Genomic DNA, 17,835 nt, shown 5'->3' on the forward strand with positions numbered 1-17,835 from the left:
GTTTTATGAATGACATTTTCAACAGAAATATCTACATCTTTGCTGCCATTTGTCCAATTAATGTATAATTTGGATACATAAGAATATGTATAATGTCATTAAAGGAAATACACCTCAGATCTGTTTTCCATTTTTTTCTAATGTCAAAATAAATGGTGGAAACGGCAACAGATAACTTATTGCTCAATACTAAAGAACTTTATGTCAGAACTTTCGTACTGATATAATCCACACATTAACACTGAGAACTGTTCGCTGTCTACCTTTTGTTTCATTATTTAATCCTAACCTCAACCTATTTGTTTATTTGTTTGATTCACATTCGACAGCGTCCTGAGGTTCCTCTCTAAAGGAGCACTTCCGGGTCACAGAAAGGTGGCCGCCATCGCCATGTTTCTGAATGAGATAAGCTCACAACATTGTCATTAGCAATATCGATATTATATTTTAGCGTTATAATCTTTAGTCATAGCTTGAGATTTTCGCAAACATGACTTGGGATTGATAAAGACGATTGTACAGCTCAATTCGCAGTAAGTTACCTCATGTTGTTAAACAAATAAGCATTCAGAGGTGGGCGGTTAGCATGAACAAGCTAGCAATGCTAGCTAGCATGCTACCCGTTTCTAGTTGGGGTATTATTCTGAATGTGACACATAATATAATATACACGTGTCCGTCGGGTGTCAGGATAGACCATATGTTCTTAGTTCATCCATTTAAAGACTCGTGAACTCTTTGTGTACATGTATACCTGCTTAATAAAATACAGCGGCTCAATGTTGTGCAGAGTCCTGAGCCTGAACGTCGTAAACAAAGATCGTTCAGATTGGATCCCGTCTCGCCTATACTGTCCTTTAAAGACCAATCTGGTGTCAGTTTAATTACTATTATGGCTTGATACGATTGTTATCTTTATTTCTAACAGCGTGAGTAATAACTTGCTGGCTGGACGATGTTGAAGTCGTGTTTGATCGAAATGATCGTTTTCAGTCACTAGACAAAGCCATGGCTCCTGTCTACATAAAGACAATTATCTGGTGTTTATTTGGTATTAACCACTATTTCCTCAATTGTAATGTGGCAATCGGGTTAATATTAACAATATGACATGGAGCGTATTACTGGGTGCATAAATTGATGGTCATTCGATTAATAATTACAATACATTGTAATTATTGTATCTTATGTGGGCACATTTATCAAATAACAGTAACGTCAGGCTTCCTGAAATACTAATTGAAATCGAATATTTAGGTTTCAAAATGTATTTCGAAAGAATCAAGCAAATACAGGCCCAGAATATGTTTGGTCTTTCCACTATTTACAATTGATGTTTCCTATACCTGAAGGACAACATCGACAAAACGATTCCACATTAAGGTCCCCCACGAATTTAGTTATTTAGGTTATTCTTAAGAGATGTTTGAATTAACTCACAATCTAATCATGCCTGTTAATTTAAAGTAAATTATTGGTTGGGTAAAATCAAGCTTTGCAACTATAAAACAATACATGGGTAAATCATGGTTGACCATGTCTTGTTTTGTCTTCCTACTCCAGACTGCCAGTCCCCACCCAGGCAATTTAAACGGGGCACTGGTGGTTATCATCCTCACTGTTCCTGATCATAACAATGACCTATTCCATGTTTCTCCATAGATCGCAATTAGTCACAGTAAAAGTGTTGCGCAATGCACCATGGAAGTGGACAACAAAATGTGCAACGCCAGCTCCAGAGAGCCAAGTCCGTCAGTGGGACCGAAGCAGAAGAGCAGCAGCAGCCCACCACGGCTGCTGTTACCCAGCAGCAAGCTGCCATCAACCACCCTCAATCCCCTTTGACCACATTCACCTCTGCAGCCAGCCCCTCAGCGCCCCAGTCCCCCAACTACCAGATCATCATGAGCCGCAGCCCCGTCACGGGCCAGAACATGAACATCACCTTACAGAACATGGGTCAGATGGTGTCTGGTAACCAGCAGATAACCCTGACCCCGCTCCCCATCCAGAACCCAGCCTCACCGGGCTTCCAGCATGCTACGCAGCAGTGGAGGTTTGAGCATGCCCCGTCCTACCTACAGGTCACTTCCCCCCTGCCCCAACCCATCCAGCCCCAGAGCCCCACGCAGCACAGCCCTGTCCCTCTGCAGGGAATAGCACGGCCTGGGGCCCCCACCACAGCGCTGGGGGTGTGTGGACAGAGTCCAACGAGGTTCGTCGATGCTGGTATGTTGGTCCGCTTGGGAAGTCCTCCTGCGAGCAGCCACTTTGTTTACCAGGATGGGACAGGAATTGCCCAGATAACATCGGCCACTGTCGGACAGGTTCAGCTGGCGTCCCCAGGAGCACCGGGAAGCATCAGGGAGCGGCGGCTTTCCCAGCCCCACTCTCAGACCGGAGGCACCATCCACCACCATGGACCTCAAAGCCCGGTGGCCACTGGCACCGCTCTCCCCAACCTGGGTAGCCCCGGCCACATCACCACCTCCAACCTGCCACCGCAGATCAGCAGCATCATCCAAGGCCAGTTGGCACGGCCATTATTTGAGAAGAACGCACAAAGTATGGTCACAGGCATGGGGGCACCGGGCACAGGGTCGTTCACGGTGCCGTCCTCCATTCCTACCTCAAGCCCGGCCCTCATCAGCCCTACTCAAGGCCTCCCTAACCAGTCACTCACCCCCACCACCAGTGTGACCATGGGCATGAAGAAGCAGACACCCAAGAAGCTAGAGGAGATCGCCCCCTCCAACCCGGAGGTCGCCCACTTGAGGAAACAGTGCCTTGAGCACCACAGCAAGAAGATGGAGAGCCTGAAGGAAGTCTTCAAGGAGTACCTGATAGAGCTGTTCTTCCTTCAGCACCTCCAGGGGAACATGATGGACTACATGGCCTTCAAGAAGAAGCCCTGTGTTCCGCTCTACACGTACTTGAGGCAGAACGACTTGGACCTTGAGGATGAGGAAGAGGATGAAGAACAATCTGAGGTCATTAATGATGAGGTATTTAAGTGGTGATTAATCAATGGGGAGAAGGTTGACTCTAATTGTTTCAGATAATTTGGTTGTAATATATTATGTAAGTTATATTACTCGATGTAAGGCCACTTTAAACTTGGGTTCTTTCAGGTGAAGGTTGGAACTGGGAAAGATGGCCAGGCAGTAACGCCAGTTGCCATAGCAACACAGCTTCCAGCAAATGTCTCTGCAGCTTTTCCCACCCAGTTTCAGGTAACGGTTGCAATTCTTGTCTTGACAGCCTTTGACAGAATTTGAACCTGTTGGTTTACATTGATCAATCTTAAGTTGTTTTTATTTGAGTCATTTCGATAAGGTTCCTCACTGTGTCCTTCGCAGGCTCACGCAGGGCCAGGTGGCTCCAACCCAGGCGACATGGATGCCTTTAAGAGGCAGCAGGTCCAAGCAGGTAGGGCAAGGACAGCAGACTCGTGTGTCTCCTATGTTGCTTTGTTTACCCCACCCCCTGTTCGCTTTCTTTTTCTTTTTGTTTTGTTTCTTTTCTCCCTTCTAATTGCTTCTGCTTTTAGACATTTGGCCTCCTCTACTAGTGCTCTATGTAGAGGCGTCTTAACCTAACCCGGGAAGGAAGGAGAGGTGACCTGCACGGGCTGACGGTCATCACTCTGTGCCGAGTTGCTTTTGTGTAGTTTTCGGGTTATGAGGGTATTGTGTGTTTTGAATCCCAGATCAGGCTAAGAGATCCCGGATGGAAGTTGGTCGCCATGGGCTGATTTTCCAGCATCCTGGTGTATCTCCTTTAGGATCAGCGGGCGTTCCGCTCCAGCAGCTTATGCCGACTGCGCAAGGTAGGAGTGCCACTCTCGGGCCCCTCTGTGTTCTGTTCGATGCTGCTGGATGTAGCCCAGTCTGAGCGTTTCACAACGAGAAACACTTGAGTGCCGACGTGCATTGTCTCCAAAAAAAACAAAAACAAAAACGATCCCTCCGGGCAGCATCAACAAATCGATCTTCTTCTCTTCCATCCACTGGAGTTCCCCAGAAGGCCACAAGTTAAGGCTTAGCCCTCCCAGCACCTGCTCTCTCTATCATCACAAATGGGCAAGAAGACAGTTCACGTCTGAAGAAGAATAGCCACTCAATGGGAAGATGCCATGTCTTATGATTTTCCTTTTTTGTGTTTCTTTCAATATCGATCATCCGTCTACATCTGTCCTCATCTTGTGTTCTTGAGTTTGTATTTGTACATCTCTCTGTCATGCCGAGGGCTTTCAGCCCATTTTTACGGCCCATCACAAAGTGGCAAAACGGAGAATCGACGCTCTGCCCTCCCGCCAGGGACACGCTCATTCGATAACTTCCCTTCGTCCTACCTGCGTTCTCATTCGTCATTCATATTCCTTCTCCACATGGATACGACATCATTTCAACCTCCAGTCTTCACCCGTCACATCCCCAGGATTACTGTCCTTTTGATTTCTCTGGTTGTTTTCCTTGTTGTCCACCTCACACTCATGTTGTTTTCGTGTCGCCACGTTTAACCTCATGGCATTTTGTTCTGACTCGGCTCCTTTCTAACCACCTAACTAGGCGGCCAGTCCCCCACAGCAGTGGTATTTAATCCTTTGTGCGACCGCGAGTCTTGCCTGGTGTTGCCCGCAGCGGTGCGGTGGCATCAGGGCCCGAGTGGTGCAGTCGTCTAGGCCAGGTGGTGTTTGTTGACTGGCAGGGAGGTAAGGCAGGTGCTGCTTCAGTGTGCACAGCTCCGCTCAGGCCTGCTGTCGTCTGCCGAGACCCCACCCCTCCCCCACCCAACCCCCCGACGTGTGTCTTGCTCACCTGTGTGCTTCGTGTTGCTGTATGGCGGTCCTCCGTCGCTTCGGGGGACCTGCCAGGCCTCGTCTGCCGCTAGTATGACATTGCTTCTTGCATGCCGACATACAGTGTTTCTGTGTCTGCTCTCTAGCTCTCCTGTTTTCCCTTCCCTTATCTGTTCCTTTTTTTCCTTCTAGATTTTTGTTTAATTTTCCTTTATAAAACTGCTCTCTTCTCTCTGTATTCTCTCAAACCTCTTGATAAAAAAACCTCCTACTGCATGATAGCTCTCTTGATGTTTTTAGCGACATTTTTCTTGAAAATGGAGGAAATGCAATGATTTGCATTAATTAAAGTAAAGTTTTATTTGGGTGACATGTAGAAGATCACCTTGATTTTCATTTCTTCTGTAATCATTTTGCTGTATGATTTCCATTAGTTTCCACTCTTTTCCATCAGTGGGAGCTAGTTCCGCTGATGATTCATACAGTATGTGTAGTTCATTAAGGCAAGGTTCTGAGGAGCAGTAAGAGCTGAAGCCAACAGACACTCTTAACATACAGAGTAACCAGACAACTTCTGGTCTCTAAAAAAGAGCCCCTAAAAAAAGTCCCAATATATGTATTCAACGGTAAGCCAGAAATACATTGCCCTGTACTTATTTGACCAGGATCATCTAAAACACTAACCATAATGATTATACCTTGTCCCTTTTAATCCTTCTTTTCATCCCACTTTCCACACCTCCCTTTGTGTCTGTTTCTCTTCCTCCTTATGATTTGGTTTGCTGTCACCTAGGCGGAATGCCCCCAAACCCTCAGTCGGTCCACATTGCAGGGCAGAAACCCAACCCGCAGCAGTACGACCCATCCAAGGGTCCTCCGGTGCAGAACGCCGCCAGCCTGCACACCCCTCCCCCACAGCTGCCGGGCAGGCTTCCCCAGGGCGCAATGCCCATGGCGGGCCTGCCCATGACCCTCTCCCAACAGCCCCAGCTGCTGGACAGTTTGGCCCAGGCCGGGGGCCAGCTCCAGGCCCAGGTAAAGGTGCATGCGGCCGGGCAGCTCCTGGCCGCGGTCAACCCCCATGCCCAGCTCCAGGCCCAGCTCCAGCAGCAACAGTTGCAGCCCAGCCTCCATCTTCAGATCCAGGCTCAGCAGCAGGGCCAGGTCATGCTACAGTCGGGTCAAGTGGTCAGTTCACCTCGAAGGCATACATTCACTACTGCTTTTTCTCATCTTATTTCTGCAGCCGTTCTAACTAAAGTTGTGTCTCGTCCCTCTCAGACGGTGGCTCTGAGCCGCCCCGCCACTGACGGTGCCCAGCCGGTACAGAGGATCGCGAGCAACACCCTGCCTATGTCCTCCATGTCCCCCGCCCTCGCCACCACCAACTCTGTGGCTTCCCCACACACTGCTAGTCCGCTCCGTCCGCAGGCCTCCACGGTCAATCCCGGCACACAGTCCAAGCTGGCCGGGACCAACGGCACCTCGGCAATGAAGCTGGGGGGCTTTGGCCAGACCCCCGGCATGCAGTCCTCCCAGGAGGGCTCCCAGGATAAGCAGGTGGAGCAGGCTAAACTGGTACGTTGGCGGCTATCGTTGGTACTGTACTACAGTACGGTCGAAATCACATGCAGGGCACATGTGTGTGCAGAAAAAAACTAAAAAGCATTCACTAAAGGACACGTATTATGGTGTTTCCCAAAAAGTAAACGTATGCCGTGTTCCAATACCCGTACTGTCCGCACTTACTAGCCAAAATTTGAGTACACAGTACGTTCCAATTCAGATCCGGCGAAAATAAGTTTACTTCAAGGACCCGGATGCCGTACTCAAAACGGGCTAATCGTGAAGTGTGGATCGAAGGACACTCCCCGTACTCAACGGCAGCCATCTTAGCTACGTAGCGGAAGAGGCGGAGCCAGGCTAAGCCAAAGTCGGCGCATTTTCCACATAGCCTGCATTAATAGTCATTTTGTAGTTTTTATAGTTTTTATTAGAGCTGTCAGTTAAACGCGTTATTAACAGCGTTAACGCAAACCAATTTTAACGGCGTTAAAAAAATTATCGCGCAATTAACGCAATTATTTTATTGAAAAAAAAAAAATATATATATTTTTTTTTTTCTTTGGCTCAAAACAAAGAAGCAGTAGCCTGACTGCTATGTTCAAATGACATTTGTTCAAAGCAGTCGTTTAATTGCACTATAGGCTCTTTTTTTGTATCGTCCTGTTTTGATCAGCATATGCCAATGTTGTTATCCATAAAAAATCATTTGCACAAGGCAAGCCGATGCACTTCACCATGTTGATAAGAGAATTAAAATGAGAAGAATTATGGGACAAAAAAATCAAGGGATATTTAGCATAGAAAAAGAATTTGCGATTAATCGTGAGTTAACTATGACATTAATGCGATTAGTCACGATTAAATATTTTAATCGCTTGACAGCTCTAGTTTTTATAGCTGCTAGGCGTAAAGAGTTCACCGTTCAAAGCGGGATGTTTATTGCGGGGGAGGAGCCACGGCGGCAGTCGTGATCGTCATTTCCGGTAAGTGCACCACAGAGTACTCGATTTGGAACAGCACTCAAGTAGTATACTCAAGTATACTCATGGAAGTACGGGTATTGGAACACGGCCATAGTATTTGAGTTCCAGAAAACATGTTTTTGAAGCTGTTTACTGGAAATAGCATTTAGGAAAAAAGAAATCTTGTCTACCGCTATACCCCTCTGTTTCAGTCCCTTCAGAATGCGCTGTTTCTGGTGTCTGTAGCTTTAATGCTAATGAGCTTATACCCGCTTATACCACGGTCACTTACCAACGGTGACCAAATTAATAGTCATTTTGTAGTTTTTATAGTTTTTATTAGAGCTGTCAGTTAAACGCGTTATTAACGGCGTTAACGCAAACCAATTTTAACGACGTTAAAAAAATTATCGCGCGATTAACGCAATTATTTTATTACAAAAAAAAAAACTTTTTTTTTTTTTTCTTTGGCTCAAAACAAAGAACCAGTAGCCTGACTGCTATGTTCAAATGACATTTGTTCAAAGCAGTCGTTTAATTGCACTATAGGCTCTTTTTTTGTATCGTCCTGTTTTGATCAGTAGATGCCAATGTTGTTATCAATAAAAAATCATTTGCACAAGGCAAGCCGATGCACTTCACCATGTTGCTAACCCTCGGCGGCAGTCCGGCAGCTCAGCTCCGGGAGTACAATTCCTTTTCTCCTCCATTGCTCCTCCTCCGGACTGCCCCCGAAGCATCGGCGGGAGTCAGGCAGCTCCGGCGAGGGGAGCTCGGCGGCAGTCTGGCAGAAAAAGGGATTGTACTCCCGGAGCTGAGCTGCCGTGCTTCTGCCGAGTTCCCCCCGCCGGAGCTGCTCGTCCGCTGGTCCACAAAATCGTAGCTATGCTCTGATTGGAGGGGAGTGGGGAAGTGGGAGGTAATATTCAACTGTGCCCCCTTCCTACGTAGGAGGGGGCGCCAAACTGACTCGCCCGCTTACTAACTGTAGGCGGGGTACTTTCAGAAATGCAAAATATCTCACTCCAAAAATTATGTACAGACTTTTTTCAAAGTTTGCATGTGTGTGGGAGCACCAGAGCCCAAAACATCACTCCAAATCCCAGGCAAAGTGTTGTTTTCATAATATGTCCCCTCAAACGACTGAAGAGTAGACGTGAGCCACAAAACGTATGTTGGAGATTTAACAATAGGTCTTTCATCAAGTCCATCTGGCCGTAATCTCAGCTGAAGTGTCTGACTCTTAAACCCTCTCGCTGTAACAGGAGAGCCAGGTGCACCAGCGTATCTCCGAGCTGAGGAAGGAGGGCCAGTGGTCGGCCAGCAGGCTTCCCAAGCTCATGGACGCTTCGCGCCCCAAGTCCCACTGGGACTACCTCCTGGAGGAGATGCAGTGGATGGCTGCAGACTTCGCCCAGGAGAGGAGGTGGAAAGAGGCCGCCGCCAAGAAGGTACGGATATGAGGTCTGTGTCTGTGCTAGGTGCTCCTAAGGTTTGTCGCGTGTAGCGTGTGGTTGAAAACGTGCGTGCTCCTCTCCAGCTGGTACGTACCTGTGCTCGCCACCACCAAGAGAAGAAGTTGTCGGCGGAGAGATCCAAGAAGGAGGAGGAAATGCACCTCCGCCACATCGCCAGCACCATTGCACGCGAGGTGGAGTTCTTCTGGGCCAACATTGAACAGGTATTGTGGTGACCAATTTTAAAAAGGGTTGCTTTGTTCTAAAATCGCCTTTTTAATTAAAATTGATTTGTGCTTTTGAATGATTCCTTTTCCAGGTTGTGGAAATTAAACTACAGTTTGAAATCTATGACAAGAGGCTGAAGATGCTGAGTCTACAGAAAGCATCCGGTAAAACTCCAGCATACGCTGTTTATGTCTATATCATATTTACATAAAAACATAACTCTTATGGTAAACACACCACACCCCCACATATTATAGGTATTTTATATTCAGTGTGAGCCGTTGTCCATTCGTCTTATCCAATGTTATAATTGTGTTGCAGCACCTACTGCATCCACTGGAGAGAGCAAAGAAAAAGAGGTTAGCACTGTACTTAAACCTCCACTGGGTAAACACTGCAGTGTTTATTGTGGACTCATTTGTTCAGAATATGTGCCTTTCTTCCATGGTTTGTCTTATTAGCCCATCTTCTGTTCATACAGGAGCCTCCTGTGTCCGCCAGGAAGAGGAAGTGCAGTTCTTTGCTTAGTGAAGAAGGTGCGTATCGAACTACATAGGGTTGACACACCCAGCCTGTGTTGGTTGTTTGATGTTGTCTGGGCTTGATATTTACTTTCTACCCCAGGAGTGGATGAGGAGAGCACCATCGAGGAGCAGGAGGCCGCAGAGGACGAAGCTGAACACAAGGCTGAGTTGGCGGACCTGAACAAAGACGGTACTTTGCTGTGTTTCTGTTTCTAGTCTGGAGGCAAACACGTGGGTAGAGGTCGAGACACTACAATGGAGTGTGATTCCCATGTGTGATGTGTTTGCCGGCGTTCTTGGCTGAATCCTTGCTGTCCTTCACTCTTTGCCACTATAGACTCTGTAGAGTGAGTGAAAACAGAATGTGTTTGTGAACGTGAGTCTTCCTTTCTCTCTGAAGCTGAGATGCCTTTGGAGGCGTTGGTGAAGCAGTATGCTGGAGCCTACGCCGACGGCTTCGACTGGCCCCAGCTGAGTCCCCAAAGTGATGAGGAGTACATGGACGACACTGAAGGTTCCCCTTTTGTCCATTATTAACTAAACACCTTATTTAACGTTATTACTAAAATAGGGTATTTATTCTAAATAGTTTATACTGTAAAATTGCATCAAAGGTATTATATGCAACACTCAAACCAGGACTCCACCTAAGTGATATAGTGACGCAACATGTGATTTGGAAAGGAAGAAAGGAACCTGTTTTAGCTTGATCAATTTGAATGGTCGTTGTGCGTCCTCCAGAGATGGAGTGGCCAGAGAGCAGTTCTCCAGAGGAGGTGGCCATCGACTCCCTGCTCAGCGTAGAGCAGTACAGGGGGGCAGACAAGGCCAGTTCCACTGGCTCTGACGGCAAGGCCATCCGGGACATAGCGGAGGTCGCTGCAGCCACAGAGGTCCTCCTACCCAAGGGGAGTGCCAGAACAACCTCCACTGTGAGAGACGCACGCACCCACGCACATACATGTACAGACGAACGCACAGAGGCACACGCACGCACAGAGGCGCACACACACGCACAGAGGCACACGCACGCACACAGAGACACGCACAGAGGCGCACAGAGGCACACGCACGCACACAGGCACGCACACAGAGGCACACGCACGCACACAGAGGCACGCACAGAGGCACGCACAGAGGCACACACACACACACACACACACACACACACACACACACACACACACACACACACACCACACACACACACACACACACACACACACACACACACACACACACACACACACACACACACAGGGAGGGAGGAAATAAAAACATTAGTATTTTCCACTAAAGTGTTTCCTCCTGATTCCTTCCGTTTCTCAGAGCCGCAGCCCAGCGCCCGTCCTGCTGCACGGTGCCCTGCGTGAGTACCAGCAGATCGGCGTGGACTGGATGGTGAACCTCCACAAGAAGCACCTCAACGGCATCCTGGCTGACGAGACGGGCCTGGGCAAGACGGTCCAGACGGTGGCCTATATGGCTCAGCTGGCTGGCAAAGAGGGTGGGCATCCATCATTTAGGAGATCACAAGAAAGATCTGCGTTGTCGCACAGGCTCAGTTGAAATGAGTATGTCTCACCGTCTGTCTCTTCCCCTCCGCCTCCAGGCATCTGGGGACCCCACTTGGTGGTGGTGAGGACCTGCAAGCTGCTGACCTGGGAGATGGAGTTCAAGCGCTGGTGCCCTGGTCTGAAGATCCTGCTGTACCTGGGGAGCGCCCGCGAACGCAGAGCCAAGAGAACGGTAGCTTGTTATTTCTGGGACTGATGCCCATTGTCCGTGAATGATGCACATTGTAGACAAACCCATGTAAGCCTTGTCTTTATGCTATTGTGATGAAACCAAATCTAACCATGTGAGGATCTCAGTGTACTGTTAGGCTTGGCATTCACTGGACGATTCTTCAAATTTAGAAGGGGTGAGATACCACAACCCTTACGACGGATGAAGATACATTTAACCGTTTGGGTCGAACATTTTGCCAAACCAGTACAATCCACATAACCGACTCCACTTTCCAACAACCCAGTCCTGATTCACAAAACCGTAATGCTCGCAAATCGCAAAGGCAATCGCGTCATTGCAATTTTCAAAAAAATAAAAAAATTCAGAAACAAACAATTCAGACAGCGGACATGCTATGCTAGCTTTTAGCCTCCCTTTTACCACAACATCGTAAAGAACTACTAAAGAACTATGGACGAAGTCATGACCATGACGTGAAGATACACCTGTACAGATTGAGGTGTGAGTTGGACCCATGCCTCCTGTTGTGATGGCCGGTCAGTGTGGCTCCAAATTGGCTATCGTCTTTCCCAAGTGACAACCCCAGGAGCTGTCCATGGTATTCCCTCCACACTACAACCTGTAGTAAGGTGTTTTATATTTGCGATTACGAATCATCGTGGCCCCGATCTGATTTGGGGAAGTAAAATACATCCTTGGCCTACCCCCCACCACATGTTAATCTGGCGAAGGAATTGTTAGAACCATCACAAAATAATTTCCTCTTGAGCTCAATCAAGTCAACCACTATTTATACCTGCACTACATAACATGAGTGGACACGCATCATTTATGTTACATTCTGCATTTCTATCATCTTCCACGACGAGTTCTTCAGCAACTTTCAACAAAGCCAGCATGGAAGCGGTTGCAACGTGTTCAGTGGATCTCTCTTCTCCTCCCTGCAGTGGTGGAATGAGGCCAACAGCTTCCACGTGGTCCTCACCTCCTACAAGCTGCTCTTCAAAGACCACAGCCACTTCCTGAGGAGGAGCTGGAGGCACCTGGTGCTGGACGAGGTGCAGCACATCAAGAACCTCACGGAGAAGCACTGGGAGACCATCTTCTCTCTGAAAAGGTGGGACAGAGGAGCGCTTTACTGCTGACCTTCGACGATCGGTCAAACGAGTGCTAAAAACTATTTTTTTGTTCTATTCAATATTTTGTTATGGGCCTGTAGGCTATGCATCATTACCAGCCATCTCAGGAGTAATGTTTTTTTAGATAGATTTTACTTTTATTTATCATGTCTTCCTCTGACTTGACTTTCATGTAACTTTTAGGGCTTTTATGTTTCAATGAATCATTTGAAGTACTTAAAAAATGCTAAATTCAAAGGTATTATTCACTTCCCGGGAGTCACGGTTAAAAATTCTCCACTGCGGTATGTAAGGTGGCTCAAGGCAGTGGTATGCCATTCATTCATACACACTTTTTTTAAATATATAGCTTATAATACTGAACCATATTCTATCAATTTAATTTCTTATCCGATCATAATGCACATTAAAGGGCTCTTGCTGAGTACATTTGTAAAGATAAAGTTTAAATGGCACAATTGCGCAAGCAGATAGGGTTTCTGCAATCTGAAATTATTTCAAATTAGGCTGTGAGGTTATATTATTCAGCATTAAATATACAAACCATTAAATAAACAAAAGGTTTTTCGTTTTTTTTATGATTATGGTGGTTGTTTGGCGTCCCTTGTGGTTGCCTTGTCGATGGTCAATATTGCGGTCTTGACAGCCTTATTTAATTTATATTTTTGTGTGTATGTGTGTGTTCCAGTGAGCAGAGGCTGCTCCTCATCAACACTCCTCTGCAGAACACCCTGAAGGAGCTGTGGACCATGGTCCACTTCCTCCTTCCCGGGATCACCAGGCGCTACTCTGACTTCCCCGTCAAGGCCGGCACAGACCAGAACCAGGACTACTGCCACAAACTGGTCATCCGCCTGCATAGGGTGAGTCCAGCGCAGCCCTCTGTTGACGATGATTTGTATAGTGCTGTATTCATCTGAATCCTGATTGGCTAATAGACTCTTAACCGGCTTGAGAAACTGCAGAGCTGTGGGCCCTCGCCAGGTGCCTTTTATAGATAGCAGGGTAGGGTGTGTTTAGGCTTATACTGGAACTCTGACCCAGCCGACTGCTTCTGAGCACTGTCATAGGTTGAACCAGAAAAAGGCATGGTCATGCCTTTTCTATCGCGTCCTGGAAATGTGAAAGATCAGGGAATTCCCAAGCCTTCACCGCCTTTATGTGCTTTCATTGGTTGCAGCTGAAGCCCCTCTCACACGTAGTTCCCGGTGAATTGCTGGGATAGCATTGCAGACACTATAGAGATATACACATGCAGCTACGTTCAGGAACATTTCCATGAACGCTTTCACATATGGCACAGCAGTGCTGGAATATTGGCCAAGAGACAGTCCAGATGATGGCTGTAATGCAACCCTCTGGATGCCAACCGCCATACACTTTGTGGACTCAGTGTAGCTCCCATATTTTGGATCCTGTCCAGATTCCAGAGATTATAAAAAAAGGAGCTTGTTTGCAAACAAAAGGAGCTGTATTGATATTATTATCGTTATCGGATCACCCGATAAGTAATGGCACGTTAGGATAAATTCAATTAAAAAACGGCTGTGGTTTCAATGCATCCTCAGTGGTGTCTTGAGATCGGTTCGCTCACTCTACGTGAAAATGCCTTACGTCAGATTACATAATCCTCTACGTGCCTCTAATGGTAATGTGACTGCTTTCTCATTCATAAAAGTACAATGTGTATTGATGTTTTGAAGACCAGTAAAGCTGACGAATGATGCATTTGTTAATAAAACAAAACAATTTAGACATGTCATGTTCAGTTTATTGTAAAGATAAACCACTAGCGGAGGAAAAATCCCTGCTTTAAAGTTGGTTGTTGCCATTGTCTACCAATGAGAGTATGGGACCATAGAAACTATCTGAACCGTAGACCTGATCGGAAATAGTTGTCAAGGTTGAATCCAGTTTTCCTTTCTTAAGAGTTAACATCTTAATCCAGCTCTCTGAAACAGTAGCCAGTTTTCACCCCTAAAAGCAGTATTCCATGACACGCTAATTGATGTCCTGGCCCTGATTTCACAAGCTCCTGATGCTCCTCCCCCCCGCTACAGATGATCCAGCCCTTCATCCTGAGACGCTCCAAGAGGGACGTGGAGAAGCAACTGCCAAAGAAGTACGAACACATCCTGAAGTGCCGCCTGTCCAGCCGACAGAAGAGCCTCTACGAGGACATCCTCACCCAGCCAGGGTGAGACGGCTTTTCTTCTGGATGGTCTCCCCGGGATGGAGATGTTTCTTTAGTTCAGCTCTGTTCTACTCATGAGGTTTTCTTTAGAACGATTTTAAGGTTCATTCCCACCTGTTCCGTTCCATTCCCGGTCCTTTTGGGTATTGAGTTCTTGGTTTCTAGCGAGGGCTTGTTTCGCTGGCTATCTTTAAGAACGATACAGTGGGTTTAAGAGCCCATCTGGCTTCATTTAAATTACACATAACTTAATTTAACAAGCCATACGTCGAACAACAATACAGGAGGAAAGCAAATGCATTCACTGTGAAAAAGATGACCTTGCTGGAGCTAAAACAGTTGAAAACATAATTTCATGGTGGCTTTAGGAAGGGAAGTAGTATGAAGCTCCTACCCCTTTAAATCTCCACTTCCCCTCCTTGTTATTAAACTGCACCGTGTGTGTCCTCCCTGCAGGGCCCAGGAGGCTCTGAAGACCGGTCACTTTGTGAGCGTTCTCCAGGTGCTGATGCAGCTGCAGCGTGTGTGCAACCACCCAGCCCTGGTGGCCCCCCGCGAGGCCAGCAGCTCCTACGTCTGCCCCTCGCTCGAGTACAGCACCCCGTCGCTGGTGCTGGGAGCCCTCCACAAAGACCCCTGGGAGGTAGGCTCCATGGCCTCAAAACACACCCACAAATTGTGCCTCTTTACCGACGTATTTCTGATTTGGTGGTGCAAAAAGTCATTGGTCTTTACTGTTTTCCATCAGACGGCAGACTTGTCGATATTCGATCTCATCGGAAACGAGAACCGGCTGACCCGCTACCAGACGGAGGCCATCCCCAAACTGAAGATCAGCCAGCAGCTCATAGAGGAGATCCACAGTGCCCCTGACCCCCCGGCCAGACCCAAGGCCTGCAAGATCAAACCCATGAGGTCAGTCCTGGGCAGTGGGGAAGGTCGACACTCGAGCAAGAGACTTAATACTCCATTCTTCAGAGTAAAACTGGACTCTTGATTAGCTTCCCCCTTACCCCCACTACTCTCTCTGGCAGCCTCAATTCTGCTGCCAACTGACGCGGTGATAGCTTAGAAAATGAATGTGACATTTGCAGACACAGCTGCTGAAGGTTAATGATGGCGGGGGAAAAAGCCTGCTAAAATCTGAGTTCCAAGAAGATTGAGTTTACCAAAGCCTTTTCTGCAAATACGTACCATATTTATTCAGTTTGGGAAATCAACACATAGTCAAACAATGTGCTTGGCTGACGGGACTCGGATAGGAACACAGAAGAACCCTTTCCGTTTCCAGGTCTTTATGAATATGTAGCCTACGCTGTTTACATGAGTATGTGGGTGAAGTCTGCCTTCCATATTGATCTCATGGTCACTGATTGCCTTTCAGACCCATATATTTCCCCAGTCGGATCATATGTGTTTCATAGAATGCAACAAATTACCTTAGCTAAAAGGGTTTTATTTTAGAGAATTTACCAATAATATGATTCAGCAATTTCAGATTTGAATGATTGAAGTGGCCATGGTATAATTGCACATCTTGTCGTTGATTACCCCGGACTTGTGCTACTGATTGACTTAGATTCTCTTGAGTCTTTTGCATGAGAGTTGTGGCAAGGACCTCATGTGTATCTCTACTTTTTTCAGGTTGTTCCAGCCAGTGCAGTATGGCACTAAGCCAGAAGGCCGCCTGGTGGCCATCACCAGTACCGCAGCCCCGCGCCCGCCCACTACAACCCCTGCAAACACATCTGTGGCCACAACCGTCAGCCAGCCTGCCCAGGCCAGGGGCAAGTCCCCTGTTACCACCACGGCCTCCGCACAGGGTAGGTCCTCGACCGCCAGACCCCCCAGGGCTCAAGACTGTCACTGGTTATTACCTGGATGCAAATGTTTCATTTTAAAATAGGGCACACGCAAACATTTAGATTACATTGTTGTTTTGTCGCATTTAATTACTGAATTACTGTCGTAATTCGTTAGAAAACATGTTTTAATTTTAAATAATGCTTTAATAAACCCAACTACACTATCAAGTTGTGCCGTGTGGAGGGAGACGGCGACTTTTGGGTCCGAGTTTGACCCGAGGTCTGACTCTATTAGGGGTTCTTTGGCCTAAGCGGGTCGAACACTAGATTAGCCAAGAAGGTCAGCGTCACAACTGACAACACATGTCGGAAGATTTGAGGGTCTTGTTCCATGTTTAATATAGTGAGTGGTAACGCCTGTGTGGAGGAGTCGTTGTGAGTTCTCTCACAAAACACAACCCACTTTAGTTCCAATGAAGAAATTCAAATTGAGTAAAGTTTCAATGAAATTGCACCGTACCACTATTCAAGAACTTGCAAAGAAATGCACCAGGTCTATTCTGGATGACTGATGGCAAGAAAAAAACTGAAAATAAAAACTGGGTTATACTCCCTAATTAGCAGCCTGTTGTAAGTAGATAAGCTTTTTGATATGGCTGCCATCTAGTATTAGTCTAATGACACGAATGAGGAACCGTGATATTACCCAAGTGTGCTCTCTATGGGGCTTACACTACTGTTGGTGGATGCTGTTCCCCATCTGGCTCTTCCTTCCTGTTAAGGGTGTTATGCTGCATGCAGGGCTCAGGTCTACCCATTCATCATATGGATGCAAGTTTATTTATTCCTAGGTCGCATCAGTGGCTGTAAATAAATGTGCATATATCATGTAAATCATGGCCATTAATGTTAATCTTGAGCCCTGCTATGTGTGGTGATTGTGAGTGCACTAACGCTGCGTTACTCATGGGATCAAGAGTTACCTCTTTGGTGTTTTGCATATGGAAGTACAGCCACTTAAACTTGTTCCCGCTCGCTCAAATCTTCTTAATCCATCACCCATTTTAGACTGTTTACAGTTTATGCAGCTAAAGATAGTAATCAATCTAGCCCAAGGCTGCAGCATTTCCATATACATTTCTTCATACATTTCCATGTAGTGAAGTTCATTGTTCATGATTGAATTCATCATTCAAGTACAGACTGGATGTTGAGAAAGGGTATCCAGAACAGACCAATAATAATAACGAAACCTGTCAAAAGTCCACTTGAATCGGATACCAAACACCCCTTCTCATGCTGGAAAAAAACCACAATATTATGCCAACTTTTATGATTTGTGACAATTGGCCAAACTAACAAAATCTGGTTCAACCCACCAATGCGGGGTGACTCCAAGGAGAAAAT

The 17,835-nt window shown here is 46.7% G+C and overlaps 1 protein-coding gene across 1 annotated transcript in view; it reads left to right on the forward strand.

Moving 5' to 3' along the window:
• The first annotated feature begins 441 nt into the window (after nucleotides 1-441).
• ep400 (E1A binding protein p400) overlaps nucleotides 442-17,835 on the forward strand; it is a 37,089-nt gene continuing 19,695 nt past the window's right edge. Inside the window, exons 1-22 of the mRNA XM_056591520.1 lie at nucleotides 442-533; nucleotides 1,663-3,005; nucleotides 3,132-3,233; nucleotides 3,360-3,429; nucleotides 5,595-5,989; nucleotides 6,083-6,379; nucleotides 8,595-8,780; nucleotides 8,870-9,010; nucleotides 9,106-9,178; nucleotides 9,336-9,373; nucleotides 9,496-9,550; nucleotides 9,639-9,728; nucleotides 9,939-10,052; nucleotides 10,280-10,470; nucleotides 10,868-11,045; nucleotides 11,151-11,287; nucleotides 12,238-12,407; nucleotides 13,118-13,292; nucleotides 14,490-14,626; nucleotides 15,080-15,266; nucleotides 15,372-15,538; nucleotides 16,268-16,446. Coding sequence (XP_056447495.1) covers nucleotides 1,695-3,005; nucleotides 3,132-3,233; nucleotides 3,360-3,429; nucleotides 5,595-5,989; nucleotides 6,083-6,379; nucleotides 8,595-8,780; nucleotides 8,870-9,010; nucleotides 9,106-9,178; nucleotides 9,336-9,373; nucleotides 9,496-9,550; nucleotides 9,639-9,728; nucleotides 9,939-10,052; nucleotides 10,280-10,470; nucleotides 10,868-11,045; nucleotides 11,151-11,287; nucleotides 12,238-12,407; nucleotides 13,118-13,292; nucleotides 14,490-14,626; nucleotides 15,080-15,266; nucleotides 15,372-15,538; nucleotides 16,268-16,446 — 4,393 coding nt within the window. The 5' untranslated portion in view covers nucleotides 442-533; nucleotides 1,663-1,694. The remainder of the gene's footprint in view (nucleotides 534-1,662; nucleotides 3,006-3,131; nucleotides 3,234-3,359; nucleotides 3,430-5,594; nucleotides 5,990-6,082; nucleotides 6,380-8,594; nucleotides 8,781-8,869; nucleotides 9,011-9,105; nucleotides 9,179-9,335; nucleotides 9,374-9,495; nucleotides 9,551-9,638; nucleotides 9,729-9,938; nucleotides 10,053-10,279; nucleotides 10,471-10,867; nucleotides 11,046-11,150; nucleotides 11,288-12,237; nucleotides 12,408-13,117; nucleotides 13,293-14,489; nucleotides 14,627-15,079; nucleotides 15,267-15,371; nucleotides 15,539-16,267; nucleotides 16,447-17,835) is intronic.

The sequence above is a fragment of the Gadus chalcogrammus genome, chromosome 6, assembly GCF_026213295.1.
Source record: "Gadus chalcogrammus isolate NIFS_2021 chromosome 6, NIFS_Gcha_1.0, whole genome shotgun sequence".
In the NCBI taxonomy this organism is placed as follows: domain Eukaryota; kingdom Metazoa; phylum Chordata; class Actinopteri; order Gadiformes; family Gadidae; genus Gadus; species Gadus chalcogrammus.